This window comes from Drosophila virilis, chromosome 4 (genome assembly GCF_030788295.1).
Source record: "Drosophila virilis strain 15010-1051.87 chromosome 4, Dvir_AGI_RSII-ME, whole genome shotgun sequence".
Lineage (NCBI taxonomy): Eukaryota > Metazoa > Arthropoda > Insecta > Diptera > Drosophilidae > Drosophila > Drosophila virilis.
In genome coordinates this window covers 23444797-23466217 of record NC_091546.1, presented here as the reverse complement: position 1 = coordinate 23466217, position 21421 = coordinate 23444797, and the positions used below count along the sequence as shown (strand labels likewise).

Genomic DNA, 21421 nt, shown 5'->3' with positions numbered 1-21421 from the left:
GTAAGCTTGAGAGAGGTGACTTCTGCGCTCAGAGCACAGAAACACAAACTTGCGCACATACATTTATGCTCTCTTCTCTCTACAACACTTGTGTGTGTGTGTGTGCTTACTTGTTATCTTGTTTATCAACTTTTGCATAGTGTGTATACTTGTGCGTTATCTACCTCGCTCACGAAATTTTATTTTTTACTTCTCGTTCCAATTAATAATTTCTCGTGAGATCATTTGCCTTTTCCATTTGCGCTTGCTTTGCGCACTCGCAACTTAGTTTTGTGTTAAGTTGACCCCGGTAGTCAATTGCACATTTACTCGTTTCATGATTATGTTCAGTTATTTGCAAGTTGCGCAGTTAGCTTTTTAAATAATAAAAGGGAGTTTAGAGCAGCGTCAATTACCCGAATACTATCGATGCAAGCTTTTTAATTAACAGTTATGTTTGAATATTCCGGATCTGATTTTTAAGTGTACTCATACGGCTTATGCTATATTGACTACTGGAGCCAACACAACGCAGAACTAAGCTGCGGCGGAGCACAGAAAATAGGCAAGCAAACGGTCACAAGATAAGCGATAATCAACAATAAAACTCGAGAGAGCGAGTACACACACGCATACACAAGAATAACGCAGGGGAACTTTTCGTAGCGACACTAGAAGAGAGCAACACGTGTGTGTTGCTGTACTCTGAGTGCAAGTCGGCTCCCTCAAGCCTACGCTCTCCGCGTAGTATTCTTGAGCGAAGTAAAAGTAATTTGCGTTTAAAATCAATCAACAGCTGCACATTTTGTGCGCCTGGTAATTAGAGATGGCATTTTACGTGTACTTGATGCCGTGTGGGTGCTGGCTGCAGCCATCGTTATATTTGAAGCTGAAGTTTAATTTTCTTTCTGTTTTCTTTGTGATCTTAATATAGTTTTGAGTTAAATAGATTTTTGATGCAATTTAAAATAATCAATTGTACTAGCTAATTTATTTAAGAGATATAGACTGCAATATGAACGATAATTAAAAAATGTATGTATACCTTTTTGATTCGTATGAGGTATTAATTAGTTCTAGAGAATTTGACGGTCTCAATAATGAACTAGATATTTTCAAAATATAATCATATTTTTATTGAATCTTGGTATATTCGTTGAAAGTTTTTGCAGAAATATAACAGATTCTGTTGATACTCACCGATACTTTCCCGTATCCAAGAAAATATATCAGATTCAAATTTACCGTTTTGCATATGCTGCATAAGTTGAACGCGACGCATTTGTCGGGTGTTCACCAAGAGAATGAGCGCGAGGTAGTCAGACTGACAGACTGATAGAGCCCAATTTGATAAAGCTACTGCACTGCACTCTCTTATCTATTGATCGCTCTCTCTCTCTCTCACTCTCTGACTTAAGTCACATTCCGACCGCAATTAGCCTACACAAAAGGAAAATATAAAAATTATTAGAGTAGAGTTCAGTTGACTAGTTATTGTTGCAGAATGATCACCTTCGGCTTGCTGGCGGTGCTGTTGCTGGCTTGGCTGTGGCAGCGCTGGCACTTTGGCCACTGGCAGCGGCTGGGCGTGCCGCATGCACCCGCCGCGCCCTTTGTGGGCAATGTGTGGCGCCTGCTGCGCGGCTGTTGCTGTTTTGGCGACCAGTTCCGCGAGCTCTATGAGTGTCCGAGTGCCAAGGGGCAGGCATACCTGGGCATACACGTGCTGCACAATCATGCGCTGCTGCTGCGCGAGCCGGCGCTGATCAAGCGTATTCTCGTCGAGGATTTTGGCCAGTTCTCCAGTCGCTTTGAGACTACAGACGCCATTGGTGACACGATGGGCGCACAGAATTTGTTCTTCTCCAAGTACGAGATGTGGCGCGAGACGCACAAGATATTTGCGCCCTTCTTTGCCGCCGGCAAGGTGCGTCATATGTTTGGGCTGCTGCAGCAGATTGGCCAGCAGCTGGAGCAGCATATGGCCAGGCAGCTGACGGCGAGCGGCACCAAGGAGGGCACACTGGAGCTGGAGGTCAAGCAGCTGAGTGCGCTGTTCAGCACAGATATTATTGCCTCGCTGGCCTTTGGCCTGGAGGCCAATTGTCTACAGCAGCCGGACGCAGAGTTTCGGCGCATGTGCATCGAGGTGAATGAGCCGCGTCCCAAGCGTCTGTTGCATCTCTTCACCATGTTCTTCTTTCCGCGCTGCTCGCGCCAGCTGCGCACCCATCTCTACTCGGAGGAGTACGAGCGTTTCATGCGGCAATCCATGAACTGGGTGATGGAACAGCGTGCGGCCAGCGGGGAGCAGCGCCACGATCTGATTGACATATTTCTGCAGCTGCAGCGCACGCAGCCGCCGGAGAGCGTGGTGCATCGGCGTGACTTTTTCGTGGCGCAGGCAGCATTTCTGCTGCTCGCCGGCTTCGACACCTCCTCCTCGACGATTACCTTTGCGCTGTACGAGCTGGCCAAGCAGCCGGCCATACAGCAGCGCCTCAGGCAAGAGCTGGCGGCGGCGCTGCTAGGCAGCGGAGCCACGGCCGGACAGTTGGACTACGAGACGCTCAGCGGACTGCCCTATTTGCGGCAGGTGGTAGATGAGGTGTTGCGCTTGTATCCGCCCACTGCATTTCTGGATCGCTGCTGCAATGCCAAGGCTGGCTATGACTTGTCCGCCTGGAGCTGTGGTTCCGCCTTGAGGCTGCCGCCTGGCACGCCCGTCTATATTTCTGTGCTGGGACTGCATCGTGATGAGCAGGTTACGATTGGGCGCACCACCTCACACTTTTAAACACGTTCATCAATGTTTTAACTTTCGCAGTACTGGCCTCAGCCCTTGAAGTTTGATCCGGAGCGTTTCTCGCCAGAGCAACGGGTGCAGCATCAACCCATGACATATTTGCCGTTTGGCGCCGGTCCGCGCGAAAGGCCAAAGCCTTTGTGTTAACAGCTGCGGGAGGCACCTATTTGCGCTTCGTCCGGGATCCGCTGTGACAAAAAAAAACTGGACCATTGTGTTGCAGTTTTTTAAATTTTCACTTTATTGGGGTAATTGTTCACATATGTAGGTTCTGCTTTTTAGTTTATTTTAATTAAATTTTTTTTTGTTTTTAATTTTTGTTTGTTTTTAGCTTAAGATCAGCTCAAAAATGTTCACAAAATTTGTCAGTTGTTCTAGCCAAATACTGCTGGCCATATAAATGGCTAATCAGTTGTTATCTGCGCAGACCGTGGACTGTATTTATTGACTTGTAAGCTGGCTTATCAAAAAAGAATTGAACAAAGTGCATTTTAACAAACTATAAAAACTTAAAACCTATAAAACAAGAAATTTCAATTTTCAGTATCGAGTTACTTTAAGTGCAAATAAAATTTGATAATGCATTTAGACCATGTATTTTACCAACAATATTTAGCTAGCTTGACAATCAACCATATGTATGTTGTGTATTTTTTTGCGTTTTTCGGTTTTTGTTTTTCATTTTTTTTTTTCTTTTAATTTTTTACCATATACAATTTAAAAAACTAGCTCTCAAGCTACCTGGCTTATATCTTCACTTTTTACAAATTATCAAAAAAATAACTAAAGCAATTTTACACACTCGTCATTAAAGAACTAAGCTAACAACTAATTGCATTTTGTTTTTATATTATATTAGTAATTTATATATTAACACAAAAATGTTTATTTGTATTTAGCTTTTCTTTTTATACATAAAGGTATTCAGTTACAGAATTGAAATGTAATAATAGTATACAAATATGTTCGCACATTAATTTTGCTAGCTACGAATCGAATTTAGCAAAAATCAATAGTTCTTGATTGTTATTTCAAAAGCAAAATGCAAAATTTACTGTAAAGATTCTTTTTTTTTTTTTTTAAAATGTGCTTTAATATAATTTGTGAATTTCTGTCTGCTGCAAACTAATTGCTTAATTTGAATTTGAATATTTAGCTATGGGCTTGTTTTTAATTACTTTTTCAATATATATATATATATTTTTTTAGCAGTTTTAAAGAGGAAGCAGCATTTATTATGGCATATGTATATAGCTCAGCGGAAGTTTTTCTGTAGTTCTAACTCCCCATCAATGTTATACATGTATGTATATTTATATATATGTGTGTGTGTGTCTGGCAAGCAAATTTGCATTTTGTTTTGTTGCAATGACAGCTTTTGATTTCGTTTTATTTAGTTGGTAATTATTTATGTTGGAAGCAATAAATTAAATATTGTTGCAATTATTTTGCTAAATTTTGAAAGTTGTTTTGTATCAACATGAATATTTCTATGTACATTGAAAGTGCAAGCATTTAAGTGTTTAGTTTTATTTTTGTTTTCATTTTCTTTTTTTGAGTAAGTTTCAAAATTGCAATTTTTGGTTTTTTTAGAAAACACAGTAAATTTGTGTTAATATTGTATTTTTGACTGACTGGAAGTGAGTTGGACATTCGAATTAAACTAAACAAGTAAATAAAAATAAATAAAGTGTGCAATTTAAAATGAATGTCAATATTTTTGTAAGATATTTGGAAATATTTTAAGAAGCCCAAACACTCCCAGAAGTGCTAACAACTACGCTTTGCATAAAATGTTAATTAACAGTGAGGGCACTGTTAATTAACATGATTAGATGCTCAGGCTTTGTTTTGTTTTAATATAACGCTTAACACACACATTATTTCTCATATCGGCATATAGGCATACATACATATATAGATATATATAGCTAGTTACATATATAGTGTACTTTTGACATGACATACATTTATATATACTCATACTCATATTTATAGGTCATATATGTGTACATATACTCTCACTTTTTGCTTGCAAGTAAATATTATGTAAAAATTAAATCATTACATTTATATACTTGAAAAACTCTTGTTTTTTTCTTACTATTGTTGTATTTTGTTGTTGTTGTGGGTTTGTTTTAGTCTTCTAAATACATTTTACGAAACATACACACAAGAATCGCTACTATCTTCGATCCTGCATGACCACCTGCTTAAAGGCACCCGCCCGCACGCTTGACTTGACCTCGTGCCCGCCAAGAGAGGCAGTGCCATCACGCGCTATATACAGCTGCAGGCCAGATGCTGAATTAAAAGATAGTGTATATTTTAGATAGTAATTTAAGCCCCAATAATAAACATTAATACTCACTCTCAGCAGACTCGCCTAGCTGATCCAGCTTGGTATCCTTCAAAATCTCATCGATTAAAGAGTTGGGATTGACGCGCGTCTCCTCGACACGATCCGAAACTCGCGGCCCATCATCGAGGGCGCCCTTTTTGCGTTTCTCACCGCTGCTTTTCGTGCGATCTAGAGATCCTGTTTCACTTATAACTAACGATCCGGAACTGGGATTCCTGTGAAGGCAAAACAACAGCATGATGAGCAAATATTTTAAAAACAATAATTAATTGTATATTGTGTATATAAATAGAATATAAATTAAAGTATATACGCGGTGCTATTTGCTTATGTGAACCCATTTGCTAAGAAATAAATGTGAATAAGCGCGGTATACAAAATAAACACACGATATATATAAAGGGGGCGGGCCACTTGTGGCAAGTAGAGAGGGCGGGGGGAGGGCAATTAAATCTGGCCATGCCATGCAGAACATATATGTGTGTGTATGTGAGCTATGATTACAAATATTCGAATAATGCGGACAAAAACGTTTGCGACGTGAACCAATGAAACGCTTATAAATAGAACAAGTTCCAAAAAACTTCACACAGGCTTAAAATAATAATGAATTATAAAAGTAAATTAACATAACAATTTGACAATCGATCTTTAGTTATGGAATCGTAGCACACACATATTATAAGAAAATAAATTCGTAAATTTAATTTACATATCGAACATAAGCACAGTTTTCTGTACATCCAATTGATTGAGTTTTTAACAAAAACACATTTTATAAATAATACGTCTAGCATACTCATTAGAGCTGGAAAATATGTCAAATATACTTAAACATAGTAATATGCCCCATTTTCTGTACGTTGTTTAAACAAATTATATCATAGACAACAATAATATCATAAACAAATAATATCATAGAACAACAAATAATATCATAGAACAAATTTGTTCAGTTTGATAATATACAAAATTTTTTAATTACAAAATAATGAATTAATCTTTATGGTATACTTTATAGTATAGTATATAGTATATAAATATAAACAATAAATTTGATATGAGCAATCTTTCATATTTTTTTACTTAAGGATCATATTTTCTGGGATGACATCTTCTGTAATGCTTGCACTTTATAATACTTGATCTTTATACCGACTCTGAAATGATAAGCTTCATATATAAATTATACGGACAGACAAAGTAAGGAGCCTGTCATAAATTTCGTATAGTTTTCCAGCTCTATTGAACATCATAATAAAGTATAGTGTGGACAATTACGAGTCAAAGATTTACGAGCACAACAACAACAATAATAATAACAGCCAAAACTTAAGAGCTAACAAATGGATACAAAGAGGCAGGCAACTAAGTAGAAAATTCGTTGTGAGGAATATGCAACCCACATCATGGTGATGCTGGGCCGGCGTATGATCTGTGTGGTAGCCAGCGGAGAGAGCGTTGCGCCTGACACGGACATCGTGGTGGCCGAGGTCATGGCCGATGCCTCCGCTGCTGCAGCGGACGTGGAGAGCAGCAAGGAGGCAGCCGAAGGATTCGAGCGTATGCTGCACGCATCGGTTGGACTCGCTGCCAGCGAGCTGAGTGCATCTCCGGACATGACATTGCCCAGCCGTGGACTGCTGCCATGTCCATTGGGCGAACCCAACAGCGTCTGCTGCGATTGCGCACCGTCCACGGTGTCCTGGTTGTTGCTGCTGCCCGGATTGCACTGGAAGGTGATGAGGGCGCCGCTGCTGCTGCTGTTGCTGCCGTTCGACGAGGATGCCGAGTGATTCGAGTGGATGCTGGCCAGAGTGCCGCACGGCGAGCAGCTGCTGCCCATCGCATAACCGCCAGAGTTGGACGTTGCTGCCGCTCCTCCAGCTGCTGCCGCAGCCGCTGCCTGCTGTCGACTGCAGCTGCTGCTGCTGTTGCCGCTGCTGTTGTTGCAATTGTTGCTGCCGCCGTCGAAGAGGCGACGTGGCACACCGCTGAAGCTTCTGCTTGTTGCGCGTTTCGTTTCGGATTTAGATTAGTTCATAGACACAGTTACAGACCAAAGCGTTATGTTTGGTTTGGATATATCGGAAGACATAAGAAATAAAAAACATTTGCAAAATATGCACAATAAACATGAGTAAATAGTATTCCAAACGAAATACCGGTATTAGAGAGTAATATTTATAAATATATATGTATGTATATAAATATATTTTGGTATTTAATTTCAACTCAAAAAATTGCTCTGACAGGCACTTTAAAGTACTTAAGTCGAGAAGCTTTTTAATTTTAGATTTATGCACTTTATATGATAAGATACGATTATTTTTAAACATTGTATATAATAAATGTATAGATAGGCATATTTATCAGTGTCTTTTGTCTTTTGTGTTCGTATGTGTGTGTGCGTGTTTAATATTATTAAACAAATTATAAATGTAAAAAAAAAACAAACAAAATATAATTGAAGCTTGAACTGGAAATCCCTAGACACAATTAATCTTTTCCCAGATTTCTTTCTTCTTATATCTATCAGATTGGAATCTCGACTGGCCTATAATTTTTTATTTTTTTTTTTTACCAGGGTTTTTTAGTCGGAAAATATGCATAAACGTGAGAAAATATATATGTGCCAAATGAGTCACATTTCTTAGAATATATTTTTCAATACAGTCTTTTCGTATTTTTTATTTGTTTGGGTTGCTTTTTAATTGGTTAAGTAGACAAATGTATGCTGACGCTAGAGGTATTAAGAGGAAAATCTTCAAATATATACGTAAATGCATTTTTTATTTAATGAATATTCTTGGGAATTTTCTGAACTTCTTCCTGTAGGCATTTATGTATGATTGGTTCTGTGGAATGAATTCTAGTCAACAATTTTGGCTTATTTATAAGCATACATTTTGTATGTCATATTTTTCTGAATGGATGGATTATTGTTATTTGCAGCCTGAATATTGATTTAGCCCTGACCTTTCTCATATTTAGAGCTAGCTTTTATTCATATCTTCAATCTGAGTTGCCCGTTCCTGCTTTAAAAATTTATCGCACACTCGACTCTAATAAAAATTCCAGTGAGTGCTTTGCAGCTATTGTAAAATTTATAAAGCAGCAGACAAAAAAAGTTTCAACAGTTGTTTTTTAGCCCAGCCAAATGGAGGCCAAGGTAAGAGTTTAGAAGGCCAATTGGCCGACACGAGGTTGACAGACACGGGGCACATTGGCCGGGTGAAGCGGGTAGGAGTTTCAGAGGACACATCCTTGCCCCAGTTTAAATCAGAGTTGGCCTTAAAGGACAGTTTTACAAGGGAAAAAGAGGTTTTGGGGAACAGGAGGAAGTACAAACGGAATTCATAGAACATTGAAGATATCAAAGTGCAAACTTTTAAGTGCTGCCCAAATGAAATCAATTTATTTAAAAACGTAAATCATAACTGAAACTCCAAACGAAGGCCTCTTAATTTATCGACATGTTAAAGTAGAGTTGGGTGAGTAGAGTTGGCTTAGTAACTGTAGAACCAGAAGCTACTTTTAACTGTACAATAAATTGACCAACTTGACCAGTGCTAAACCCCTTGGTATATAGTAATAGTAATTACATATTTAAAAAGATTAGCTTACAACTAAACTTAGGTCTAACTTAGGCACCCTGCGAAAATGTGCGCAGGGCCAAACCGGGCATATTGATTAGTAAAAAATAATAAATAAACTCGAACGAGAACAAAACAAAACAAAACGCAAAAAAACATAACCAGAAACAATAACGTAATTTTGAACGGGAAAAACAAAACGAATGAGCGAATATATTTAATGATAGAGCATAAGCGATTTTCAGGGAACATAACGCGACAGAAGCGAACATGTGAATGAATAACTGAACAGCAGTCTAAAGCCTGAATGCAAACGAGTCAGGCTTAACGAGTAAGTTTAACGAGCAACGAGTAACGACTCGCTGCTGAACGAACTAGTTAAATATTTAGTTTGATCAGCAGACTGAAGCCTGAACGCAAACGAGTCAGGCTCAACGAGTAAAGCTTAACGAGTAACGAGTAACGATTCGCTACTGAACGAACTAGTTTAATATTGAGTTTGATTGTTTTTCATAATTTTTTGTTTGTATGATATTCAAAGAAAAACGCGACGCACCTCATGAGCTCGTAGGCGGCATTTGTGGAATGTGGACGCACCAAATGCGGAGGCTCCTGTGTGGCCAGCGGCGTGGATGAGCTGCCCTGCAGCATGGTGCGACGATAGGCACGCTCGAAGGGCGTGCGCGACATGAAGGAGACGGCATTTGTAAAACTCTCAGCCGGCGAATCGACCACATCGTAGGTGAGCAAGCGATTCACATAGCTGTTGTTGCTGCCCAGCGCTGGCTTATCCGCCGATTGTATGAGCCGATTAAAGCTGGGCCGGCGTTCGCTGGTCGGCGTGAGAAATGGATCCGCTTCGATGCGCTCACTAACGACATCGGGTATGGTGCCCATGGAGCGCATTTTCTGTATGGGATGATGTGACGGCTGCGGACTATCATTGCCGCTATCTTGACCTATGAACTTGGCATTGCCCACCTTCGACAGATGCGACTGATGCTTCACAAAGAGCTTGCCCGAGGAGCCATTCGATGTAGTTGAATTCTTGCGCAGCCCATAGCTGTGCAGATTATGCAGATGATGATGGTGTGTATAGTTGTGCTGCTGGACACGCAGACGCTCCTCCAGCGATTGGTCGCGTATGCGCTGGAATTCCTCGCGCACCGCCTCCTCGGAGTAGTCGTCGAAGCAGAGATTATTGAGCGACTTCATCTTGGGTATTTGTGCCCGCTCCGCCAGCTGTTTTAGACGCCGCGGTGAATTCCGATCCAGCTCCATGGAGGCCTTGTGAAATTCCATTTCGAGTATGGACAGATTCTCCATGGACTTGATTTTGGCCACGCGCGGCGTATGATAGTTCTCCTCCAGGCCGGAGTCATTGTCACCCGAATCCTCATTGGGATATTCATCGGACTCGCTCGTCTCTCCGCTATCATAATACTGTGTGGCCTGCAGCAGCAGCGGCAGCGGCATCTCAGCCAGGGGTGTGCGAAAGTCCTCATAGCCGGTCAGCTGCTCGCTGGGATGCATTGTAGCATTGGGCGTCTGATAGAGCATCTCCTCGCTCACATATTCGATGGTGGTGCTGAGGCTAACGATTGCCTGATGATTGGTTGGTGTTGGTTGGCTACTTGGCGCCGCCGGGCCCACTTGATGCTCCTGCACCAGGCCCAAGCCGAGGCCCTGTGGCTGTGCCAGCTCCGCTTTGTGCTGATGCCGCATCGCCGGTATATTCAATTTCATGGCATTTATAGCTCTCTGATTGAGTCTATTGAGTAGAGAAACGGATTTTCTAAAACGACTGAAGTATGTTTTGTTTTTGATGGTTTTTTTTTTTTTTTTTTTATTTTTGGCGACGTTTGTTGAGATAATTTTTTTGTTGTTGTTGCAGATTTGAAATTGTGGTTAATATGTTTTATTTTACAGTTGGTTAGTTGGCCATATACCCGATTGTTTTTTTTTTTTGTATTTTATTTAAATTATATACAGTACATATGTTGGTTATAAAAGAAGAAGAAAACAAAAAATGTTAAACAAAATTAGCCAAAGCAAAATTATGATTAACCATAAAACTAAGTTGGGAAAAACGTAAAAGCTACCATAAAACCAGATTAGAAAAGCCCATAAGTCCATAGTTAATTATTATGTTAGCTACCACGTATATACTTACTGCTAGATTAACTAAATTAATTAGTTAAATGAATCAAATTTAGAAAATGAAAACAAGGAAAAACCAATTCCATAAAAATGAGTTGCGTGGAAAGTTTGTTGGGAACTAGACACGTCGTATATAGAAGGTAAACAAATATTCGAATTGCTTCTTGAAATATTCTAAACGTCATTTAATATATAGAATTTTTTTTTTTTTTTGATCAATTGGATCAATTGTTAGAAAGAAGCTGCTGCAATCTTTTTTGAACTGTCTAATTAATAATATTATTTACTTAACTTTAAAAACTGTTTTTAAGTATATTGCGTATCGTATGAACTAAATTATAACAGCACTTTATATATAACAAATACTATTATAATTTAGTTAACTATTTGGCGGATTTTAAAACATTACACGAATCGTTTAACTCATTAAAGGAGGATATCCTATATAAATTTTCAAATATATATATTTGCTATTCCTCAGTATGAGAAAAGCCGAATCGATATCGTCAGCATGTGAGGTATAGCTACATTTGGAAGCTACGAATAGAAATGTAAACGTATATCAAATCTTATATAAATAATAAGAGGACGTGTTTTTGTAAGAGTAGTTAAAATTAAGGCCTAAATTGATGATATATAATTATTTGCTGTAGTTTTCTTATATTCTTATTTTCGTCGATATCACATTACTTTATATCAGTTTATCAAATTTGTTTAATTTCCGCAACCTCTTATCAACTTTGCTGCTTCTTATTGTGGTCATTATTTACATTCTTAACTACAGGCAGCCCAACACTTTGTTTAGGTTTCTAAAGTTCGTGCAGACATATTGAGCTAAGTAAATTCGTGCAAATGCCAGATGCAAAACGTGACCTTTGCAGCGCCCCATGACGTCAATCGATGAGATCACCGGCTGCGCATTTTTATTTTTATTTTAAGTAAACAATTCTCTAAGCTCAACAATATTCATATTGTGCAGATGCAACCGGGCATAGAACCACAGCCAATCCGACTAGAACTAATGTATTTTCGGAATTGCACCAAATACATAAGAACTATTACAGGGCGACAGTCTGTCTGTGTGTGTTTGGACAAGGATATTGGAATGTAAATGTGTGTGTGTGTGTGTGTGTGCGTGTGTATGGGTGTACATTGACTACATTTGACCTTAGACATTACAATGAAAATTGTTGAAGTTAGGAATAAACTTGTTCTGACTACATTACTAAAACTAATAAATAGGTTTAAGTTAATTTTAATATATGATATATATTTATACTAAAAGTGCCTAAGTGACCTAGTTATAACTGATAGCTAGTATTTAAATAATACTTATAATAATGGTATTTTTCAAAACTTGTAGCAGTTTTATATCGGAACTTATCTAAGAAATATATATATAAGTATATATATATATAAGAACACAAAAATAATTAAGAAAAATGAAGGAAATTGAATAATGTGTTGTGTAGTGTTGTATGTATGTGTTAACAGTGTTGTGTAATAATACTGTTTGAATTAAGTTTTAGTAAACATCAAGGGCGAATATGCATGTATCTATGAATATAGAGAACGTGTGTGTGTGTGTGTGTGTGTGTCTTTTGTCGAGGTTAGACACGATTGTTGTTTAGGTAGGTAAAAAAAAAGTATGTATATAGAGCTTTAGCATATATAGCGCATATAGTATAGAGGAGCATAACAAAGATTATAATAGTTATAATAGATTATTTATGTAAATTAAAAAGTTGGCGCGAATTGTGGGCAAAAAGTCAAGTTCAAAGTCAAGGCTTTATACATATTTGAAGCTATACGTAATGACTAAATGATATTGGGAGGTTTTGTTGTTGTTGTTGTGGTTAACTACTTACCTAGCGTGCCCCGAGTCACCCTCGGAACTTTGCCTCGAATGTTGACTGTGCGAAAAACTACTATAACCCGAACCTTTTGACATCTGAGAAGAAATCATTAGAGAATGTTTTCTATATATTAAGGCTCATATTTAAAGAATTGTTAGATGTGCTCACTTGACTAGTATTACTGGAATTTCTGGAGTGTCCCATTTCCATAAGCGCAGCTGTATTAACCGTAACGCCCACACCAACACCACCCACACCACCGCCAGCACCGCTAATGCTAACGCCAGTGGTGCCATAGTTATTGCTACCAATAACGCCCAGGCCGGGCAGCGTCTGGGTGACGGTGACGGGCGTGGTGGCACTGGATGAGGCAATCACATGCTGCTGCAGATTGTCCGTGGTCAGCGTAACAGCCGATTCCGAGGACTCGGACAGCCCGGAGTCTGTGACAATGGCCGCTATCACCGCCTGTGCGTCGAGATCTGCTGGAGAATAATATAAATCTTGTTAATTGAGTTACATTCGTTTTGCTTTGAGTTAAAGAATTAACTCACCCTCCTCCCTTGTGGCGGAGACGGGGCGCGTGACCGACGCCGACATTGTGCTGGCCACACCGCCCAAAGTGGCGCCACTGCCGCCCAGAGGAATGGCTGTGCCGCCACTGCCGCTGCCCATGCTGGAGAGCGCCGTAGCCGTTGGCGTTTGCAGACCACTGCAGGCTACCTCATTGGCCAGATCATCTGCAGATGGTTTGCTTGGTTTGCTCTTTAAACTGGGCGTGGGACTGCAGAAAATATAAAATAAATTATATACTTTAAGCAGCTATAAACTACATGTTTAGATTGTAATCTACTCACGCCTTGAAAAGTATATCACCGCTTAGCATGTGCATTTTGATGCTAACTCTTAGCATGGAGTTGTCCAGGCGATGGCGCGAATCGTAGCCCTCGAGCAGAAAGCGACGCGATGTTAATCCCGCACCCGCAAATTCGGCAAGATTTAGATCGATAAAGCCGAGCTTGTAATAGCTGCGACCGCCCTTCATCTCCTTGCGTATGGAGATGCGCAAATGGCAGGGATCTAGAACACCAGTCGATGCATTGGCGCTCATCTTGCACGGGAACTCAAAGCTGCGATTCCACTCGACGCGATGATTACGTACCTCCTCGCTAGGCGGACAAATAAGAATATTCGTTTTTAATTAATAAATAAATTTAAATCATTTTCCCGACCGACTATAATCTAGGTGTTTTGTCTCTATAGATATGATGTATTTATATAAACTGCAAGTACTTTAATCTATTAATAATACATACTACAAATTACATATAGGAAAACGGAAGAAACTATCAACTATCGAATTCAAATCTGATTTCATATGTTTAATTAAGTTTGATAATTTATAAGAACTGATGGCTTTTCTCGAATGTGGTCACTATATAGTTTTTCAACAGATTTAACTAGTGTAAAGCATTAAAGCTTATTGATGGTATTATTTGAATATAATTCTTAAACTTACCGACTGCTGTACTCCTGAAAGGAGCCACCGTCCAGAAGACGTATCTTGGCAAAGAGCACCTCATTGACCAGGGCCACCTCGACCAGATCCTGTAGTTGGACCTCCACATTGAACTTGTACTTTTTCTTTTTCATCATAAAGGCCATGCCAGGGGCGCTAGGCCCTAGTAGTGTCATCAATTTCCTTGCCTACAATTCTTTATTTTGCGGCGTTGCCACCCCGTCACAAGGAAACCGAAGTAATGCCTGCTTTTAGGCGGTTGCCGGGCACCGCCTTGACCACTTCGTTAGCTGCTTAAGTTGGTTTTAGCTGCTGCTGGTCGGCAACTTGAGCTTTGAAATTTTCCACTCCACGTAACTTGTAGTTGGCTTTGCTTTCGATCTGTTGGGCTTTATTGTATGCTTCTATATAGATTTTTCTATTTTTAGTTGGCTTTCTTATCAGTTGTTGTGTTGTGCTACTTGACAGCCATGTTTCTAGGGTTTGTGCATGGCTCTGGCCTTGAATTCGTTCGACGTGTCCACCTGCGGAATGCAAAGAATTAATACAACGTCTATAAGCCTAGGCATTATAAGAATTATCTGCAGAAACTTACAACCTATTTGGGGGAAATGTGTGTGAGACTTCAATAGATATAAAACAACCGTAAGAAAACTCGTGTGAAATGAACTGAAAATCAGTCACTACGTACTCACATTATTTTTGGTGTGTCAAAGCATTCAACTTAAATGGATTGAGTGTTATCTTTTCAACGGGTTTGCAAAAAACGATTTACAAGTAAGTTAAAGACATTTTGTTCGAAACTAATTGCAAAATAAAGTAATACCTAGAAACTAACTTGAATATTAAGTAAATGATAGAGTGTTGACTTTTCATGGGGTATCTAGCAACTATTCGATCATTTCAATTATTCTCGCATACTCAATGCAATTTCAGGAATCAAGATTTCACAATATACTTCAAATACCTCAGACATTTAAAATTTTGTAATGGTTCAGCCTATAAAGCTAAATAATGACCTATTTTGAAACAGCAGGATAATATAAGCAAAAAATATATGTTATTTTTTTTAATGGGAGAAATTTACAGTGATCTCCAGAAAGTTAGAACTTTTACAAATTATTGTCTAAAAATAATGCAAATTTATGAAATTGCTTAATTCTTTATTAAATCGGACAAATGATTTAATATCATTTGAAATAAAGATGTAAAAAGTAAATTATTAATTCTTATAAATTCTTAAAATCATCTCAGAAAGCAAAGTATTCTAATTGACGATTAAACTAAAATACCTAATAAGAACTTGTTCTACCAAATTTCTTGTAAGGAAAGGCTAGTTAATATTTTTAGAAAATATTTTAATACGTTCCTGATTTTATCACATTATTCGATGTATTTTATTCATCGTGTAATATATGCTAATATATTTCTGTTAACACATTCTGGGAAGTGTACGCGGAATCTGTAAGTAAATCATTCTCAACTATTCTAATAATAGTTGTACTATTTTCCGTTCTGATATTTCAAATCTTTGCTCGTCGCCTAATCGCAATTCGAGAGCATTCAATCAAATCGTTATGAGGCGTATGGAATTTGTCGTATAAATTAAGCTGCATCACTAATTAATTAAAAGGGCTAACACGCAAGACACTAAAACAATGTGCTAGAACTATTTTATGGTGTGTTCTGTTTGGCGTCGACTTCGACTTGATTTCGCGTGCTTTCGTGAATTATTAAATTTTGTGGGGTTGTTGATTTTTAGCAAATTGATGACGCATTAGTCAGCGTCACACTTGCTGTCGTCTTCATGATTGTCGGCAAAATAACAACGAGACAAAAAAAAAGGAAAAGGAAAATAAATAAAAATAATATTTATAATAATAGAAGAAATACGCACAAAAAATTTCGTAGACGCCCACGTTGATATCGTCTGGGTCTTTTGGGTGTGCAACTCGACAATTGTTGTTGCGGCGCATTAACAAAATTTTTAGATTGGTGACTAATTTTCCATGTATCTGATCTTTTCTGCGAATTTATACAATGTTTCTAAATTAAACTGCGTGCCTTCTTGTTGACAGTTAATCTTTGAAGAAACACAAAAGAGCTCTTGAAAAAAACACAAATTATCATTATATTCAGCACGTAAGAATAAGAGGGCGTGGTTTAGATTAGACTTAAATAAAAAGCTTTGTATCTTTCTGAAATAATATTAGCTCCGGTCGGTATTTTTACATAAATTGCTTAACATTTAGATAGACTAGTTGGATGAAAATAACGCTCAAAATTAGAGGCCAACCTGGCGAAACATCATATGTTAAGAATGTGAACGTCTTATGTTAATGTCGTCTCCGCTTAACAGGCTAAGCGATCAAGAAATAATTTTTCTCTAATACATATAGCCGAAAATCTCCAATTCAATCCAGTTTCAATCAAACTAAAGCTTTAAGTCTTCGACTTAAACTCACACAGTTATGAGTAGCAAAACAAATCCATAGCACGCCAATTACGCCCATTATGGCCATTAGCCATGCCAATGAGCTGGATAAACATTGCAAGACCAATCATAACCAAAGTCCATTAACCCAGTTACCACCGCAAGAAAACTGGGTCCTGAGAGCAAACACACCCCAAAGTAAAATATTGCACCCCAAATCGCATACAGCGTTTGTTTTGCTCAGCTGCGGTTAACTACGCTTCGGATTTGCTTTACCACGCACATGTGACCGCACCCAAAATAAACCTTGCCAAGCTGGAAAGTCCTTAAAATGAACCGTTTGAGCAGAGCTTGGCATGACCAACTGACACGGAAACATGGTGAAAAGTGAGCGTATAAAGTAATTGACTGACTGACTACTTGATTGCCCACAACTTAATGTTGCATATACCCAGCAAGTCCCAGAAAAACTGGGTCTGTAGCACATAGCTGCCCATTGTTTTAAATGAAAAATGTACAACTAACAAAAGTAGGATCCCATTCTTGTATTTTGTTATTTAAATAAAGTTAAATATGTATTCAGTTGTTGTTATTGAAACCATTTCTTGTCAATGAGCGGAGTTAACCTTAAATTTATATATAAATAGCAAGTGCACAATTTGACACACTATTTCCAACTCATTTAATATTTATATTCAATTTATATTTATCGTTGAAATACCCAAAACATGCATCAATGCAGCTCATTTTACAATTGTCTTACAGAGTATTGCCGAGCTGAGTATCCTTTTTAGTTGAATGCACATTCACTTGTAGGTGCGCCTTGGACTGCTTAATCCCGAAGAGCGCAAGGCATGCACATTGTTGTATTTGCTTATCCTTCTGATACTAGTTGGGATTTAAGTGTGTTTTACGTCAATTTTCTGATGGCTTTCTAATGAGACCGCTTGAGCTGATATTAGTGCTCACTTAGGAGCTATTTTTCCACTTAGCTGATAAATGCAAAGCAAGTGCGTTTGCACTCAGGCAACTTGTGAATTGATTGCTTTTCGCTAACCAGTCCAATCAGTGTGATGGACCTTTTGGTCCAGAAGTCAATTAACGAGCGTACACAAATTTGCCGTTGATTAGGTCAATTTGACCTTTACCTTGCCGCATCATCCGTTTATTTATTAACAATGACGCAGCAGCACCAGCGGCAGCGGCACCCGCAGCCGCAAAAAGTGAGAAAGAGAAGAGTGTGCACAGCACAAGAAATCAAAATTCATTGCTAAACATGCCACAGAGTGCACAATAACAAATATTGATGTATGTATTGTATGTGTACACATGTTGATACATATATATTTATCTGCATCTGCGGACTTGCCCGCATCGCGTATCTTGGCCAACAAAGTCGCCACAGCAAAAGCAAAAACAAAGCATCCTATGGCGCCGCCTGATGACAAGCGAACTGTAAACGAGTCGCGAGTGCAAAATTGTTGAAAGAAATTAGGCGAATCAAGAGATAGGTGAAATAGGGAATTTCAAACTTATAGCTAGACAATGTGACGCAGTACGCCCACTAGGGCATGCAATAGAAATCCGGGTTCGATTCCCACATGGGCAAAAATAGCCTAGAGATATGGGGAAAATTGAAGAGGTATAAGAATATAATGTACATGGGAGAGGTAGGAGAAAAAAAAAATAGTGATGAATAAAACAGCGATAATTTAGATAAAAATGATTTAAGAGATATAGAAGAAACGAGAGATTATGAAAAAGGAACAGAAGGATAATTAGGAATCAATAATTGTGATATTTGCAGTTTTCTTTTTTTATTATCTGTAGTAGAAAATAAGACCTAAAAATTCCCAAGATTCATAATTAATTGAATTTTTTCTAGAAACTCAATAAATAAAACTCTTGTATAATATTGAATCAGCTCTGCACCGAACTATTATGCCAACTATTGCAATAATTTCATCTTAGTTTGAAATTCATCTGTCTATCTGGCATCATAAATATCTTTGATATTATCAACAGTAAATTCATATTGAACGGTGACTATTCAATTCGAAATAAGAAAACATGAGTGCAATGGTTCAATTTGTGCAATGATATTGCACATTACATAATTCCTGACAAGTGAGTAAACAATTCTGGGTGGGATTTGCATTCCACTTTGCACTGTTTGCATTGCATATGGCATTTGTCATCAGGGTGGCATGCTCGAACGTGGACGCCGTGTCATGGCCAAGTTCTCACAGTAAATGTTAAATACAAGTCGAATATATTTTCGTCTTCTTGTGCAAATTAGCCGATTGAATTAGCTTGCGTTTAGTTGCCCCCAAAAGTTGCTTTAGACACGCATCTCTCGCAGATACAAAAGTATCTGCTTATTGTCAATGAATTGATGCTTCGAAGAAAGCACCGACAAAGTGACAAATGAGCTCGCTGAACAGATGATGGCGCATTAACGAGGGGCAGCTAAATAGTTTTTCAAACTTAAAGAAATAATTCGAAACATACGATTTGAAAAAGAGTATCTCGAACAGTATAAGTGTTAGGAAGTATCTTAAGAGACGATATAGTAATTCTGTCTTGCAAATTATCTCATAGAAACATCTGCACCAATATCTACACCTGCTTTCAAGTAATAAGAATAGATTGTATGAAAAGAGGGACTAAAAAGAATTTTTAATATATATAGTATCAGCTGGTCAACTGTCTGATGAGTTCTGTTTAAAGATATGGAAATCATATTAGCAGAAAAATATTTTAAAATTTTAAGAAAAATCGCTACAAAGTTTTATCATTATATCTTCTATAAAATGACTTGATAAAATAGCAACTGACAATCCTTTTACATTTTGTGGGTAGTTATTGAGGCTATAAATTCGACAAACTTCTCGATCCACTCAAGCAACGACTGTTTACAGAACTTGCCACCCATTCCATAGCTGCAGCTGTTGCACACATGTTCAAATGATTTGCATTCACTTGGCTTCGCGCTTAATGCTCGATGATATGTTTGTGGATTCCAGTGCCCTTTTGCCCCCTTTCATTTAGACATCCAAAAAAAAAAAATATTCGAGTGCTAATGATGTGTAAAACAGAACACATATCGAGCATTCTTTGGAGGGCATATGTTCGCATATGTCAGCCAGGCTCGAAGTCGACCCGAGTGCCGGTTGAGTGAGCGAAGTGCTAGTCATTAAGATAAGCACGGAAGCCCAAAAGATAAGAACTTTTGTTTATATTCAGAATAAACAGCAAACAAGATCAACGTTAATTGGCAACCAAATGGTGTGCGAGCTAATTTGATGCACAGGATAAATGGGAACCATAAAAAGCTCTGACTCTTGAAACTGACAAAAAAGTTTGAGACTAGAAATCATTTTTGGAAGTTTTTAAAAGTTTCAAATAGATAGATAGAAACTGACAGATACACAAAGAACTTCTTTGTGAAAAACATTGGAAAGGAAGTTAAGCTGGTCACAATTTAATACTGTAAAGTTATTTGAATAAATTTGATAAAAACAAAACTTATTTAAATGAGTATTAAGTATTAATGAAGGATAAATTAACAAAAGACGTTGAACCAGAAAATCTAATTCAATTTCTTAAAACGTCTGCTTATGATCTCTTTAAGCCCCACAGGAAAAGAATTAATGAGTATATATAAATCAAATCAATATAAATATAAATAAAGAGAATGATTATGATATGAAAACAGAACTTATTGAAAATAGAAAATCTTCCCATTAAAAGAAATGCTTATTAATATTAGAATTCGTCAATGTTAGGCTTAAAAATTCTTTGATATGCGTAAAATATGTATATCATAATATAAATGTTAAAAAAAACCCCTGTTTTGTTGCCAAAGACCCCGTTCTTGAGCAAACATAATGTATACGGCAGGGATAAGCATACAGGATTTGGCTTCAGTTTTGTTTAGTTTTTCTCTACTTCGTTGCTTACAATTCTCAAGTGGTTACAGTTCAAACTGAGGTTAAGGCCTTGCCAATTACGTTTCGGTAGCAAAGTTTGCTAATGAAAGAACTGGGAGGCTTTTGAAATAGCTAAACGGACATTTCAGTTCATGCCTTGTTTTTGTTAGTCGTTATGACCAACATTGACCTCGAATCGGCCAGCTTAAGATTTAGTAAAATGTAGTTTTATGTATGCGAGTAACTTGTCTGCCAATTCTAATATATCTATTTGGCTAGCACTTTGAGTAGTACTAAGCAGCTTTGAGATACGTCTTACATTACGCTCTAAGCGCCGAGCTGAGCCCTGCAATGAGCTTATTATTTGGCTCGACTTACATAAAATGCTCAAGTTGGCCGCAACGACACGTACTGAAAGTTCAGAAGAGGCCATAACGTGTCTTGATTGAAATAGAAAAAAAAATTAACTGGATGCTTGAGTGATTTCTCTTTTGTCCCAGAGCGAGAGAAAGAGAGACACAGACAATAGAGATATCTTAGAGACGCTTAGTCATACAGACAACTAGTGAGACATTGACCTTGACAAAGCGAAGCGTTAATGGATTCGACTTTGAATGGGCAGGCAGGGCAGAGCGAAACAAGACTTGGAAAAATATTGCAGGCATTGCTTCCAACTAAATGGGCTTTGATTTTGCATGCCAAAGCAGTTGATTTACTTGCACTTTTGACCTTTAAGGTGGAATTTGGCGGAAACTTTTATGTTTTCCCAACTAAATG

At 38.1% G+C, this 21421-nt stretch overlaps 2 protein-coding genes across 15 annotated transcripts in view; one reads left to right on the top strand and one right to left on the bottom strand.

Moving 5' to 3' along the window:
* Positions 1-1452: 1452 nt before the first annotated feature.
* Cyp6t1 (Cytochrome P450 6t1) lies at positions 1453-3373 on the top strand. Of its 2 annotated transcripts, XR_001449857.3 has the most exons (3): positions 1453-2743; positions 2807-3033; positions 3117-3373. XR_001449857.3 is itself a non-coding variant. In XM_002057860.4 (2 exons), the coding sequence occupies exons 1-2, from the start codon at positions 1484-1486 to the stop codon at positions 2930-2932; spliced, it is 1386 nt and encodes a 461-aa protein (XP_002057896.1). In that variant the 5' UTR covers positions 1453-1483; the 3' UTR covers positions 2933-3099. The 2 variants fall into 2 exon arrangements, 1 of the variants encoding a protein (XP_002057896.1); XM_002057860.4 differs by lacking the exon at positions 3117-3373 and having other exon boundaries at positions 2807-3099.
* A 23-nt stretch (positions 3374-3396) lies between these two features.
* LOC6634076 (early estrogen-induced gene 1 protein) overlaps positions 3397-21421 on the bottom strand; it is a 52613-nt gene continuing 34588 nt past the window's right edge. For 4 of the 13 annotated variants that reach the window (XM_032437958.2, XM_032437960.2, XM_070208745.1 and 1 more), the window contains 8 exons: positions 14279-14802; positions 13617-13928; positions 13314-13543; positions 12928-13244; positions 12772-12854; positions 9300-10547; positions 5157-5362; positions 3397-5089 (listed from right to left, as the gene is read on the bottom strand). In XM_032437958.2, coding sequence (XP_032293849.1) covers positions 4971-5089; positions 5157-5362; positions 9300-10547; positions 12772-12854; positions 12928-13244; positions 13314-13543; positions 13617-13928; positions 14279-14454 — 2691 coding nt within the window. In that variant the 5' untranslated portion in view covers positions 14455-14802 and the 3' untranslated portion in view covers positions 3397-4970. Of the gene's footprint in view, positions 5090-5156; positions 5363-6553; positions 7151-9299; positions 10548-12771; positions 12855-12927; positions 13245-13313; positions 13544-13616; positions 13929-14278; positions 14803-14873; positions 14954-14973; positions 15119-21421 lie in introns of those variants that run through there. The other 9 variants (XM_070208749.1, XM_032437961.2, XM_032437962.2 and 6 more) reach the window with 9 other exon arrangements.

Bases quoted from the DNA above. Each gene is read 5' to 3' on its own strand.
- Cyp6t1 (XM_002057860.4), top strand. From the start codon at position 1,484: ATGATCACCTTCGGCTTGCTGGCGGTGCTGTTGCTGGCTTGGCTGTGG. The intron at 2,744-2,806 runs GTTACGATTGGG...TAACTTTCGCAG, and splicing joins GACTGCATCGTGATGAGCAG to TACTGGCCTCAGCCCTTGAA.